This window comes from Geospiza fortis, unplaced genomic scaffold (assembly GCF_000277835.1).
Source record: "Geospiza fortis unplaced genomic scaffold, GeoFor_1.0 scaffold173, whole genome shotgun sequence".
Taxonomy (NCBI): domain Eukaryota; kingdom Metazoa; phylum Chordata; class Aves; order Passeriformes; family Thraupidae; genus Geospiza; species Geospiza fortis.
Window position 1 is genome coordinate 5349444 of NW_005054334.1, and position 12554 is coordinate 5361997.

The window sequence follows — 12554 nt, forward strand, 5'->3', positions numbered from 1 at the left end:
GGTGTAGCAGCGCCTCCTGCCCGCCTAGGGAGGCCTTACCCCGGGGCCGGGGGGATCCCAGGGCCGGAGCCCCGCTGGGCCCAGACAGGACTGCCTGGGAGGGCCATCAGGCTCTGCCCAAAGCCCAGGCCCTCAGGACAGGGCAGGTCCATGGTCATACTATGGGAAGTCAGCCCACGGTTGTTTGTCAGGATGTGGCCCGGCGAGGGCAGCTGGGATCAGACACAGCCCCGTGATCAGCAGGCTGGGCCGCGGTTCCTGCGGCGAGGGCGTTGCTGATGGACACCGACACTGCTGCAGCACTGCTGCGGCTGGTCCTGGGCCGAGCTTAAACACACTCATGGGGAGCCCCAGGCGTGGCTGATTGGGACCATCAGGGCCCTGACAGCAGCCCACCCCCTCTGTCCTCACTCCTTAGACACGTAGGGGCTCCGGGGGGCCTTGCTGTAGAGTGATTTAATTGCTGTGCAGTCTCAGAGGGCTAATTAAGGGAGTAGATACGCAAGACAAGTCACTTGGAAGGGGATATGACATGAAAGACTTGGAGATAGTCAGGTTGCCTGTGGCTTGTGGGTGAAAGGGAAATGTTTAAACCACCACTGGAAGGTCGCCAGAGGCTGGGTTCACTCAGGAGCTGGTGCTTGAGCAAGGATCAGTGATTGCCAGGTAAACGAGATGGTTTGAGGTTGAGCAAGTGCCTGGCAGGTTGTGGACCCATATCCCATGCAAAAGTCTCTGGCCCTGAGGGGTGCACAGGCAGGTGGCAGCAGTGACCTGCTGTGCAGCATGAAGCCAGCTGCTCTAGCAAACGTGCCAACCAGTGGTGCGAAAGAGAAGCACCAAGGTAAAAGAGGGCAAGGTGGTAACAGTCGAATGCTAGAGGCAGCATCCTTATTCCCCAAACTGTCTTTTTAACCCAGGACAGGTGCCTGGCTGACTGCAGCTAGCTGGGGGAATTCTGTATGGTTCCCTCTTGCCGGATCTCCTGTGCCTTCTGGTCAGGTTGCAGCTGCTGCAGAGACACAGAGAAGGCTTTCTTCTCCTACATTAGGGAAAGCTTATTTCTTCCTAGGAGCATAGCTAGTACGTGCTGGGAGGAGGATTCCCCAAACAGGCAGTCAGGAACAGCAGCTTGGGATGTTGAATGGGGAGCTATAAATCATCAAGCTGCTAATTAAGACCACAGGAGACTGGTGAGTTACTAAAGACCTGTATTACTCTTTTCAGAGCTCTAGACCATTAACAAGACCCCTGGGACCTTCTCAGAGTACGTGACTCTCCAAGGACATCACCCTGTTCTGGGCATGTTCTCAGAGTTGAAGTTCCCTGTGCCCTGGGGACATGTGGCAGCCAAGGCCTGGGGACCTTCGGAGGGACACCCTGTGCTGTGTTTGCATGGCTGGTTGGACAATGCCAACACCTTTGACAAGCTCATTCCATTGCTCCCCAGAGGTAGGTGTGGCTCACTAGGATGGCTTGTGTTGTGTGGCCAGGCTGCACATCTGATCCTCTTTTTTGTCCTCCCACCGACCTGCAGGCTGCCCCTACCATTTCCTAGATTATGTGACTGACGTGCGCCGGGTGGCAGCAGGTGGGTACTGGAAGGAACCCTCGAGGGGGTGCTTGTGGAGGGGGTGCTGTATTGGTCCTGCTCTTTCCAACAAGCAAGCAGCATTTTCAGTTCCCCCTCCTTCTCCCCCTGCTGCTAGTGCTTCTGTACTAAAAAAGCTGTAGTGGTGAAGTGGTGGACGCAACTAAATGGTTTTGCCACACTGGCTTTTTTTAAGCAGTCAGTGACCCCTAACCAGTGTTAGGTGTAAGTTGGAAACTTCTGGTTCTCCCTGATGGCAGTTTACTACTTGCTTTAGTATCATGAAAAGAAATCTCAAAGTGTCTTGTACTCCTAATAACTGCTGATGTAACTGTCCATCTGTATATTTGGCATGTGTAGTTTTACATTCCCCATTCAGTACACAAAAGAGCCTCTAGAGGCTCTCAGAGGATAAATCCCATCTTTCAGTGAGGTATATTTCAGATGGGCAGCACTGATAAAGCTGTATTTTCCTATAAGCCTCCCAGAGTGCCCTAAAAATGGACTGAAGAGCCTGATGTGCTAAATGGTGCAGAAAGCTTTCACTTGGAATCATACTTCCCTCAATGCAGCAGACCTGGCTCTGTGTCCTCACGTCTTGCAGAATGCCCTGCAGCAGGATGCTCTGTAAAGGTTTCTCTCCTCCACCAGATGCTACCCAGTCAGACTCCTCTGCTTCTCAGTCTCATATCTGGCAGTGCCTGGGACTTTGCTGGAGTTTGTTTGACATACAGAGAGAACTTGAGAGCTGTATGACTTAACTACCATGGAAATGAGGTGGTAAATGCTCTTTTTCTTCAAAATGGGCCCACTTAGCTGCTTCGTTTCTGGATTAAGAGGCAAATGTGGTAGTGCAAGAGCCCTCCTGGGAGAAAGGGCCCGTGTCAGTGGAGAAGCAGCAAGATGTTGCTGCTCTGGTTTCTAATGCAGTACTGTCTGTTTTTCTCTTTTGCCATTTAGCCTTGCAGTGGAGACGCTTCACTCTGATGGGTCACAGTATGGGTAAGTGGCTCTAGTCCTTGTAAACTGAGATTAATAGAAAGCAGTAGATAATTAACTTCCAAGACATGCTGCTAGGAGCTGGGTTGGAATATTTATTATATTATGCCAAGTACGACGCTCCTGCTTGAGTGATTCAAAAATCTCTGCCTGTGTTTGAAATGCTGTTTTCAAGACCCTGCAGTACAGACAGTGGTAACTCTTGCTGTGAGCATTTCCCCCACTCACAGGACAGAACAGAACAGTGATTGGCAAAGAGGGATGGTCCGTGCAAGAGAATTCACAGCAGGTCTTCCTGCCTGGTCCCCACAAAGCCTGGGAACAGCCAGCCCATGTGGTGGGCTGTAAAGCTGCCTGAGGGGAACTGGACTCCAGGACCCATCCCTTTGAGCTTGGAATATGATTTGATTTTGCCACAGTTTGGAGTTTGCTTCCCAGGGCTGCTCTGGTCACAGCTAACAGGACCTGCACATCAAGACATTTTAAACAGTAACTCCTCCTTGGCCTTTGCTGTCTGAGGGAGGTGGGAACGGCACAAGATGGGGAACACAGCAGGTCAACAGCCCTGGTCTCTGCCTGCATGTTGTGGGCTGTGAGAGCTCTCCTCTGTACTGGGGTTTTGTCCCATGGTACAATGCACATTTTTATTTCTGAGGCGGCTCCTGCTGTGGGGAAGGTGAATTTCTGTTACCAGGGGCTGTTCTGTGCATTACTGAGCACCTTTTTCTTCTTTGCAGGTGGAGCTGTGGCAGGAATGGTGAGTAAAGCATCATTTCTTCATGGGGTTGATTTCTGCAGCTGCAACAACAAATAGGAGGGGAATGAAGGGACAGACCTGGATCTCAGTGGAGGAGAGGCCCTTCCCTGACCCCTCTCCCATGCAGCAGGATAGACATCACTCAGTGCTCAGCTTTTCATTTTCTTATTGTTTCATCTCTCCTCAGTTCTGTTTCCTTTATCCTGAGATGGTGGACAAGCTGATCCTGCTGGAAAGTCTTGGCTTTCTTCTAGCTCCAGAGGTTAGAGCTCATGTGTCCTTCCCTTCACTTTTTTAAAATACAAAAATATACGGTTTTTTTCTTTTCCTCACTTGTTCAGAGAAAACACTGATGTGACCACTTCCTGGCAGGTCACACAAGTCCTAGCGCTCTTCCTTTTGGCAGGCACTGATCTGCTCCTTGTTGCACAGACTGAAGTCTGTCCTTACGGTGGCCCTTGGGGCACACTTGGTAGAGCTCCACATCCTGCAGTCCCTTAGCACTGAAATGTTCTTGTCTGTGCCAAGCCCTTGTACAAAGGAAACTGGAACCTCTGTCCAGGCAACTGCCAGCTGAGGTTATCTTTTTGCCAACAGCATGTTGGGTGACCTGGGTACAAGATTGGTAGATTTTTTTTCTGTTCCCGGCAGTTCATAAAGCTACATTCCCAACTTGCCATCACTGCTACCAGATGCTGGAGCTTTTGCTGGCAGTAGTGGTTCAGAGAGACAAAACTAGTTCAGAGAGACAAAAAATACCAAACTTTGGAGAGTTGTCCTCAACTCAGAAGTGAGGTAGGAAGGGTTAGAAAAGATGGCAAGGATAAAAGGTTAATAAGTTCATTACAGCAGTATTGCTGTATTTCTTTAAAAATGCCCTTTCTCCCAGAAATTATGGTAGTTATTTTTAATAAGATACCCATGACTGATACCAGTTCTGAGGGATGTTGAAGAGTGAAATTCTCTCTCTTCCACTCTCCAATAAGGGGTAAAATCACTCGGAAGAAAGGGGTTACTCCTCTTCCCTACCTCTCTGTGTTTCAGGACACTGAGGCATGGCTGAAATCAAAAAGGAGGGTGATCGACAGACTGCTGAGTCTGGAGGCAAAGCAGCAAACTCCCAAAGCACGGAGCCCTGAAGCAGCATTGCAGAGGTGGGTTCCCATCCATCCTCTTCATTTACTGCCTGCCCTCACCTTGACAGAGTTACAGCTGCACAATGAGAAAGAAAAACCATCCCTGCATTTCACCTTTCAAGTCCTTTTCTGGAATCCCAGCATGACCTTTTGCTTCTGCTGCCAGAAGCTGCTGCTTCTTCCTGCCCCTTTCTGAAGCAGCCTGAGAGCTTATTGTCACCTTGTCATGGCATTTTTGCTTCACTTCCTCCCTCTTTCCAGCGTCACAATCTCTCTGCCATGTCTCCCTCAGGCTTTTAGAAGCAAACAGCCATCTGACAGCAGAGGGTGGGGCAATCCTGCTGCAGCGAGGAGCAACTGAGACACCCGCTGGTAAGGGGCTGTGTGGTGCTGGGCCACTGCTGGGTGTGGGAAGGGACTGGTGCCAACAGCCATTGTCTTCTGCAGGGTACAGGGTGCCCTAGCTACAGATTTACACAGCCTGGATGGGATCAGTTGAGTCTGGAGGCAGAGTTCTCCATTCCCAGCAGCTGGGTTTGGTGCTCAAATCCTAAAACAGCTAAAGAAAATAAATTTTAAAAAAAGGAGAAATTTTAATTAATCCTGTTCTTCCTATCTCAGAAAGTCTTGGGCAGACCCCAAAAGTGAGGTAAAACCAAACAACTCCTGCTCCTAAGAAAACCTTCTGTTTTTTTCTTTCCAGGGCTGGTGTATAACAGAGACATGAGAGCCCGTACGGTGAGCACTGCTCTTCTGACATCCCCCGCTCCTTCGGAGCCCTGAGCTTACAGAACACTCACACAGAGGATGCCTGCTCACTGAGCTAGGCCCTGCCTCCACCCAGCTGCTTACTTTCTGCTTCCTGAATTCCCACATGTCCTTTAAATGCTGCTTTTAAAAGAGCCTGCACTTGATCATTGATTCAGCTTACAGAGTCACTGGAAAATGTTACTGTTTGCTTTTTTAGAAGTTCCTCTGCCCCAAGGCCTCCTGGCCACATTTTCCTACTGTTATAACTCTTCAGGCAGCAGATGGATGGATGCTTTCTGTCAGCTTGTCAGGTGACCTGAATAAGAAGGGGGGTGGAGCAAAGTCCTTAGGTTTGCTATTTTGATAGTTTTGTGCCACTTTTAAGCAATTAGGGCCTCCTCTATCTGTGCTACTGTCAGGATATGGAAGCCAGGGTAATGTACTCTCTCCTTTTTAGTAAAATGATTTTTAAAGCTTTTCTCTATGAGATCATTCCCATATGTGCTGCAGCCCAGCAGGCAGTGTTGTTGGCAGCCCTGAAACACAGCTGGACAGAAGGAGCCTTTGCAGAGCCATCTACTCCTGTGTGCAGCCTGGATGCTTGTCACGTCCCAGCATGAAAGCTTCAGGGCCACAGTTACTTCTACCTTCAGAGCCACTTGTGCAGGATGGCTTGGGGACACCTTCTGCCCCTAGCTGCTGTCCCTGAGCTTTGACACTTTTCCTCTCTTTGCACCTGCAGCAGAGTCGAGAGTTCTTCACGGTGGAGCAGTGTGTGAAGCTCCTGCAGAAGATCCAGGACCGTGTTCTCATCATTATGTGAGTGAGGCACAAACCATACCAACCCTTGCTGTTTCCCTCAGTGGAAGGAATGAAGGTTAGGAGGGAGTCCTCCACTACCCCTTCCTCTACACTAGTCATCCAGGCTTTTGGCCAGCTGGTGCAACAGTACAGCTTCACATGTGAGAAGTATTTCCCAGTTCCCTACCACTGCCCTGGGTTGAGCAGGCTCCTGGAGAAGGCAGACAGCAACTGGAACATCCTCCCAGCCTGGCACTCTGCTTTCAGGCTGGGACTCCCTGGTGCAAGGCTGACTGAGGAAATGTTAGTCCTGCCCCATCTTCCCCATGCTCTTGGCTTCACAATCCCACATCACAACTTTCCATTCCTTGGTACTGCAGCAAGGGGCCACCCTGGCAGACACGTGACCCTCCACACACCACACCTACTTGCTGTCCTCCTGACCTGACTCTACCCCAGTCAACAACCCAGCCTGCCCCCTTCTCCAGGCCCCAAAACCTCTTGCCTGAGCAAACAGGTGGAACTACAGCAGTCTCCATCTCCTCCAGCTGCTCCTAAAGCCCCTGGTCTGACTGACCTCCTGCAAGCTCTCTCCTGTGGCATCTGGGACAAGCAGCTCTGGGGACAGGGCCAGTGGCTTGCGCAGAGTCCCACATGCTGTTAAGCTGTCTGGGTGCACAGCTTGTTTTGCAAGTCATCCTCTGTCTTCCCATCTCCTTCGAGGGCAAGGTGTGCAGGGCACTGGCTCCTTTGGCTGGTGGGGTGCTGTTAAAAGATTGTCTAGAAAACAACAAGTGCTAGCAGTTGAGAAAAGAGGTGCAGTTTTGGCTTCCCTGATGGGTTTTAGTATCATAACTGCTTCAGGTTATTCCTGCTTGTCCAGAAATGTCATAGTGTACTGAGGTCAAGTCCTCTGTGCTATAGAAATGCCATTGGGCCTAGGATGTCCCCTTGTCCCATGACCAGCACAGTAGGAGACAGCATGATCTTAGCTGTGCAGGAGATGTAATGCTGACTTCTCCAGGGCAACTGCCCTGGTACCTCCCTCTCTGAGCAGGGCATAACTTGGTTAAATAAGCAGCAAAAGAGAGGCAGAATGGGCTGAGGGGAGATGTGGAAATTCTAAGGCAGGAAGAAGGCTGAGCAGGGGCAGGGAATGATGTTTTCAGACCAGTTACAGAGCCAGCCCTGGGAGGACAATGTTTGGCCAGTCCCCACTCTGATACTACTAGGCAGTCACCCAAGGTTTTACACCTTTTAGTTTGATATAAAATGGCTGCTTAGCCAAGCTGTGTGGTGCACTCTAGCTACCATGTATGACCCTGTCGCTGCTTACAAGCAGCTTGGGAAGAACAGCTGAGTTTTTCACCCTCCTGTCTTGGGGACACTGATTCTGCCCAGGACAGCCACAAAGACAAATGGAGGCACACTGGGTGCTGAACTGAGCCTCACTGTTGTTTTTCAGATCACAAGATGGACTCTTGGTACCGCACAACCTACCGAGCAGAAATCACTTTGTGAAAGCCCTGCAGGAGGCATTCGAGTCTAACCTCAAAGAGGTGAGAGCAAATGTCATCCTTGCACCTCAACTGGCCACCAACCTGGGAGCAGCGGCTGGGAAGCAGCTGACCTTGGTGGACACCCTCCACGAGGCTATTTGTCCTGAACAGCACAGCCCTCACATGGGGAAGGGGGTGGGGGTGTGGAGTCAGGGGAGGAAGTCAACTTCGTCCCTGCTGCCAAAGTCCCAAGTTATTACTGCCCTCTGGACCCAGCTCTTCCCTGCTCCTCCCATCTCTGTCCTGCCTCACTTGCCCTGTCCCTTCCCACTAATGTCACACAGCAGTGTGTGCTTGTGGGAACACTTTCCTGGTCCACATCTTCGTGTGTTCTTTCCCTCCAGCACATCCAGCTAGCAGAAGTGCCTGGGAGTCATTTTGTGCACCTGAACGAGCCCGAGGTGGTATCTGGGATCATCAGCAACTTCCTGACAGCACAGAACACCAGGGCCAGACTCTAGGAAGCCCTCACAGCTGCAGCAGTCCAAGAGAACTGGGAGCTAACAAGCCAGCTCCAGAATTGTCACCATTCCTACCTCACATCCAACATTAGATTGTGATAATCTTTCCTATGCTTAGCTCACTGCAGGGTGGAAGCAGGTCTGCCAGGGGTACTCTGAAGGAGAGCTAAGCAAAGTATCTCATTTGCCAAAGGGAGAAGGAATCCTTGCTCTACTTCCAGCTCTTTGAGTACAGGGATAGAGGGCCAGAGTGGCCTTCCCCTTGGCTTACTCCAAACTTGCACCCTGAAACAGAGTAGAACACAAGGCACAGAGACATCCTCTGTGACAGCAGCAGCTCCCCAGCTTTGGCACTGCAATAGAGGTGGCTCGTCTTGCTTCCTCCCTGGGGATGGTGTGGACAGGCTGCTCCCAGGATTTAACCTGCTGAAAAACAAGGAAAGTGTTCTGCTTCTCTGCTTACTTCCATAGATGCCCGAGCTCAGAGGGCCTCAGTGTCTCTGTTCCATTTTGAGAACTACTGTTTAAGAATCAGCTTAAATAAGAGCTCACCTGTGCAGAGAAGGCCATTTTAATGAAGGCTAGAGAATCCTTAATCCTCTAGCTGAAGCAGCTGGGAGAACTACAAATGATGGAAAAGTTGGCAGAGACAATTTCTGTACTAAATAAAGATTAATGTTCTAATGTTAAGTCCGTCTTCTTGACTCCATAGGAGAACAAACCTCCTTTCTCTTTCAGGCTGCTCACCCAAGCAGCTAAAATGCATCTTGGGAGGCAGCAATTTTTACACACTGTCTGCCTTAGGTAGGCCTTATTAAGGATCTGCCTCCCAGTTAAATTGATGCAAAAAGCCCACTGAAGCAGGCAGGCCTGTCATCTCTGCAAGCAACTGTATTTGCAGTCGGTTTTTTAGGAGAGGGTAAATTCATTTTATCTCAGCTCTCTGGAATTTACCACCATTTCCACCTTACATTCATGGTCACATCTCTAGTGAGGCTGCAGACAGTAAAATAAATGTGTGAAAGCCTGGGACTGGGTGGGTTACTTTGATCACAGACCTCCCACTATTCCAGAGCTGCACAAATGCTATAGGAGCAGCACAAAACCATTGCCCCACACCTAAACATGCCTGGTGCCATCCTTACCTGCCTTCTGTGGGCGGGGGACAGGTTAAGTGGAAACAGGGTGTGGAGAGTCTGGTTTTTCCTTCCAAACCTGCTGCTCAAAGTGGCATTTGTTCTTGCAACAGTGTTGGGTATTAGGAAATTCTCATGGCCTAGACATGGCTGCAGAGCTCCATGCACAGCTGGATGACTGGGCACTGCAACACTTGGCCAGGGAGGGAAACACCAAGAGAAGGAGTAGGGCTCTCTACTAAACCACTGATCTTTCCTTGTGACAACAAGTCGCAGTTAGGTTTTTCCTAAAGTCACTTCCCTCCTCATTCCTTCAATAAAATGGGCAAAGGAGCACCAGGTTACAAGCCAGGATTTTTACCACCACCCCAGCACACAGGAAGCTGTTTCCCACAGGAGACCGGAGGGGAGAGAGAAGCATTCCCATGTTCTGAAAACAGTAGCAGCAGTTTATTTACAGTTCTTCAGCCATTCCCTGCCCCTGCAGAGGCTGCACTAGGTCAATCCCAGTTCTCACCAAACTTTAGGAGGTGTGGTTTTGGGTGGCAGGGAGATACAGGTTGTCACAGGATGTGCCTCAGCCCCTTGACCTGAGCACCTTGAGAAGTGGTGCCATGGGGCTGAATGACAGAAGAGCAGGAGGATACTGGTGCAAGTAAAGGGAACTCTCCTCCAGTAGCAGTTGCTGGGATCTCCTGTTTCAGATCCAAAGGCAGAGGCAATCCAAAGCTGCCTCAATTCCTCAAAATCCTTTGGCAAATGGAGTCAGTAGGCATCTCTCCTACCCTCTCCAGCACAGGCACCTGAAGAACAGCTCAGCACAACCTAGTATGGCCGAAACTTGCGCTGGGCTCGCATCAGTGCGATCCTCTGCTTGTCCTCCTCAAATTTCTTCCTCAACTGGGCAATGTCTAAAACACAGAGAAAGAGAAAGAACAGGTCACACGAGAGAAGATCTCCCTCTCCTGGGAACCTCACTTCCACACACCAGAGGGGCTCAGTCCCAACAGTCCCAGCCACTTCCCAGAGCAGGTCCTTTTAAGCCTCAGCTGAGTGCCAAGCTGGGGCTCCAGCTGTTCATCTCCAGTGGTGCTGCAGCTCCCTCTTGGGGAGGAATTGGCTAGTTTCCCCCTTCAATCGCTGCCTTTGTGCAGACCGAATAAGCACCTCTTGGAAAACCACACCCTCCCACAAAATATTCCAGCAGCCCTTGCTAGGACAGGTGGTGGCAAGGGGCCATTCAGATCCAGCCAGCCAGTTGCTTAGTGGCAGCTGGATGTCACCTCCCCTGAAGGCAGAAGGATGCTCTTCAGGCCACAGTGTGAGAGACAAGGCCCAGGCAGGGGCAGGAGACTTGCACACTCACGCTCTCTCTTGGTCTCTCGATGCTGCCAGGCATAGAAGTTGAGCAGTTCTTTGCGGGCCCTTTTCTGTTTCTCCTTCTCCAGCACGCGCAGGTTGGCAGCCTCTGTCCGGGGCAGGCCGGGCTTCCGGCCCTTCCGCGTCACCTTCACCCAGCCCTCCTCATCCGGAACACCCTCCTCCGTGGCTGCTTTGGCTTCTTCCTGTAAGGACAGGAGGGTGAGGCAGCCCAGTGCAGATGCACAGCCTAATGCACAACTCCCCACAGCTCTCCCTTAAACACAGGCAAAGTTACAGCTCCTGCTTCCACGCAAGATTTCAAGGAAGGCATGGGATCAGGGCTGCAGGCATTCAGCTCCCAGCTTGTCAGCCACAAACCAATTTATTTGTGGGTATCTGTTGTAAGCCCTAGGGGAAGGGTCAGGTTTTGCAGACCAAGCCTGGGTCTGGCTGCCCACCAGCAACTGGGGGTAAAAAAACCTGTGCCCAACAGAGAGACCCTCAGCCCTTTCCACTATGGCTGGAGCACTGGGAAATCTCTCTTCTTTCCCTCTGCCCCAAGAAATCTGCTTAGCTGGGTTCCCTCCCTAGCCTGGCCTCACCTCTGCCACCTTTTTATCATAGTCTTCCATGTAGGCATCCACCTCAGCCTTCAGCTCCTTCGGATCCACAATGGAGGCCTCATAGCTGGCGATCCACTCTGAGACAGAGAGGGCACAAGTCAGCAGCAGCTGCTGTTAGAAGCAGGCTAGTGTGGTGCTTTTGGGCAGCTCTAGAGTGAACTCTAGCATGGGGGAAGGACATACTGTTCCCATTTGTGTTCAGCTTCCCCCCTGCCACAGCTCAGACTGACTTGGCTGTGAGCACAATCAATATGCCATGGGAAGAGTTTGCAACTTGCCCAGGCAGAAGGGGCTAGCCTTAAGCCTAAGGGGCACAACATTCAGGGCCGTGCTTCTGTCAAGCAATTACATGTGAAGTGCTGTCAACTTGACAGACATCTGGGGCCTGTTGCATAGTCTGGTCTCCATTTTGAGCTAAGATGCAGACAGTATCTCTGAATCTATGTAATACCGGAAAAATGTCAGGAAAAAAGGACCCTTCCAAGTCCCCACTCTCCCACAGGGTCAGTGGACCAGATTTCAACATTTAGTTCAATAAGATTGCTACCCAGTGAATAATGAAAGAACACAAAACACTGAATATCCCCCTGCTTAGAACAAAATGGGACACGCAGGGTAGAATTCAGCAAGCAATGAGTATAGTTCTTGCCCAGCATTAACCCACAGAAAGATAGCCAGAGCTGACATACTGCTAATGCCGGTTTTCACAGGGTGGCTCTCTGTTGATATTAGCAAGGGACCTTCCTGTGATAGAGCCTTGGCTGCCTGGACAGCTGCTGGTTTCCTGAACACCACATATGCTACTTGAAATCCCTAAAAGAAAAAAAAAACCCAGGTGAGCCAGATATGTAAGAGAAATTGGCCATGGATCAAGGAACTGCAGTACAAATAACTTAAAATAAAAATCAAACCACAAGGGGCAGTAGGATAGCAAAAAAAAACCAGTGTAAACTTAAGTAAGTAATCATGTCTCCCAGTGCCCCATATGGTTTCCTGTGCCTCGTGTTCTGAAGAGAACCATTCAGTACTTGCCATCTTTTCCCACTGAACCATCAGTATTCCTCTCCCCTGCCCAAGCTTTACCTTCAGAGTTTTGTGGTCAAAGAATTTCGATGCCAGTTTATCTTTTTTCTCTCCTGGCCCTGGCTTGTCACAGATGTCCACAGATTGCACATGCCCGCAGCGGGAGAACAGCCTAGACAAAGAGTCCTTAAAAGAGAGAGTAAGAGAAAACACGCGGTACAGCAAAGCAGGAGCGATGCCTCCCACGAACAGCGGCAGAGCTCTCCGGGCGGCTCGCCGGCCCCAGCCCGGCCCTCTGCCGGCAGCAGCCCCGAGGCACACGCCGGCTCCCCGGCCCCCCAGCGCCGCCCCCGGCC

The 12554-nt window shown here is 50.8% G+C and overlaps 2 protein-coding genes across 2 annotated transcripts in view; one reads left to right on the forward strand and one right to left on the reverse strand.

The window, feature by feature from the left end:
* The first annotated feature begins 586 nt into the window (after positions 1 to 586).
* SERHL2 (serine hydrolase like 2) lies at positions 587 to 8744 on the forward strand. Its single transcript, XM_014307395.2, has 11 exons — positions 587 to 666; positions 1228 to 1452; positions 2552 to 2593; positions 3328 to 3347; positions 3535 to 3609; positions 4392 to 4501; positions 4776 to 4855; positions 5187 to 5221; positions 5976 to 6052; positions 7500 to 7593; positions 7938 to 8744. The coding sequence occupies exons 2-11, from the start codon at positions 1305 to 1307 to the stop codon at positions 8052 to 8054; spliced, it is 798 nt and encodes a 265-aa protein (XP_014162870.1). The 5' UTR covers positions 587 to 666; positions 1228 to 1304; the 3' UTR covers positions 8055 to 8744.
* Positions 8745 to 9531: 787 nt separating this feature from the next.
* The window catches only part of RRP7A (ribosomal RNA processing 7 homolog A), a 5695-nt gene continuing 2672 nt past the window's right edge, over positions 9532 to 12554 (reverse strand). The window contains exons 2-6 of the mRNA XM_031057767.1: positions 12259 to 12524; positions 11865 to 11988; positions 11155 to 11252; positions 10557 to 10755; positions 9532 to 10101 (exon numbers count right to left, since the gene is read on the reverse strand). Coding sequence (XP_030913627.1) covers positions 10016 to 10101; positions 10557 to 10755; positions 11155 to 11252; positions 11865 to 11988; positions 12259 to 12524 — 773 coding nt within the window. The 3' untranslated portion in view covers positions 9532 to 10015. The remainder of the gene's footprint in view (positions 10102 to 10556; positions 10756 to 11154; positions 11253 to 11864; positions 11989 to 12258; positions 12525 to 12554) is intronic.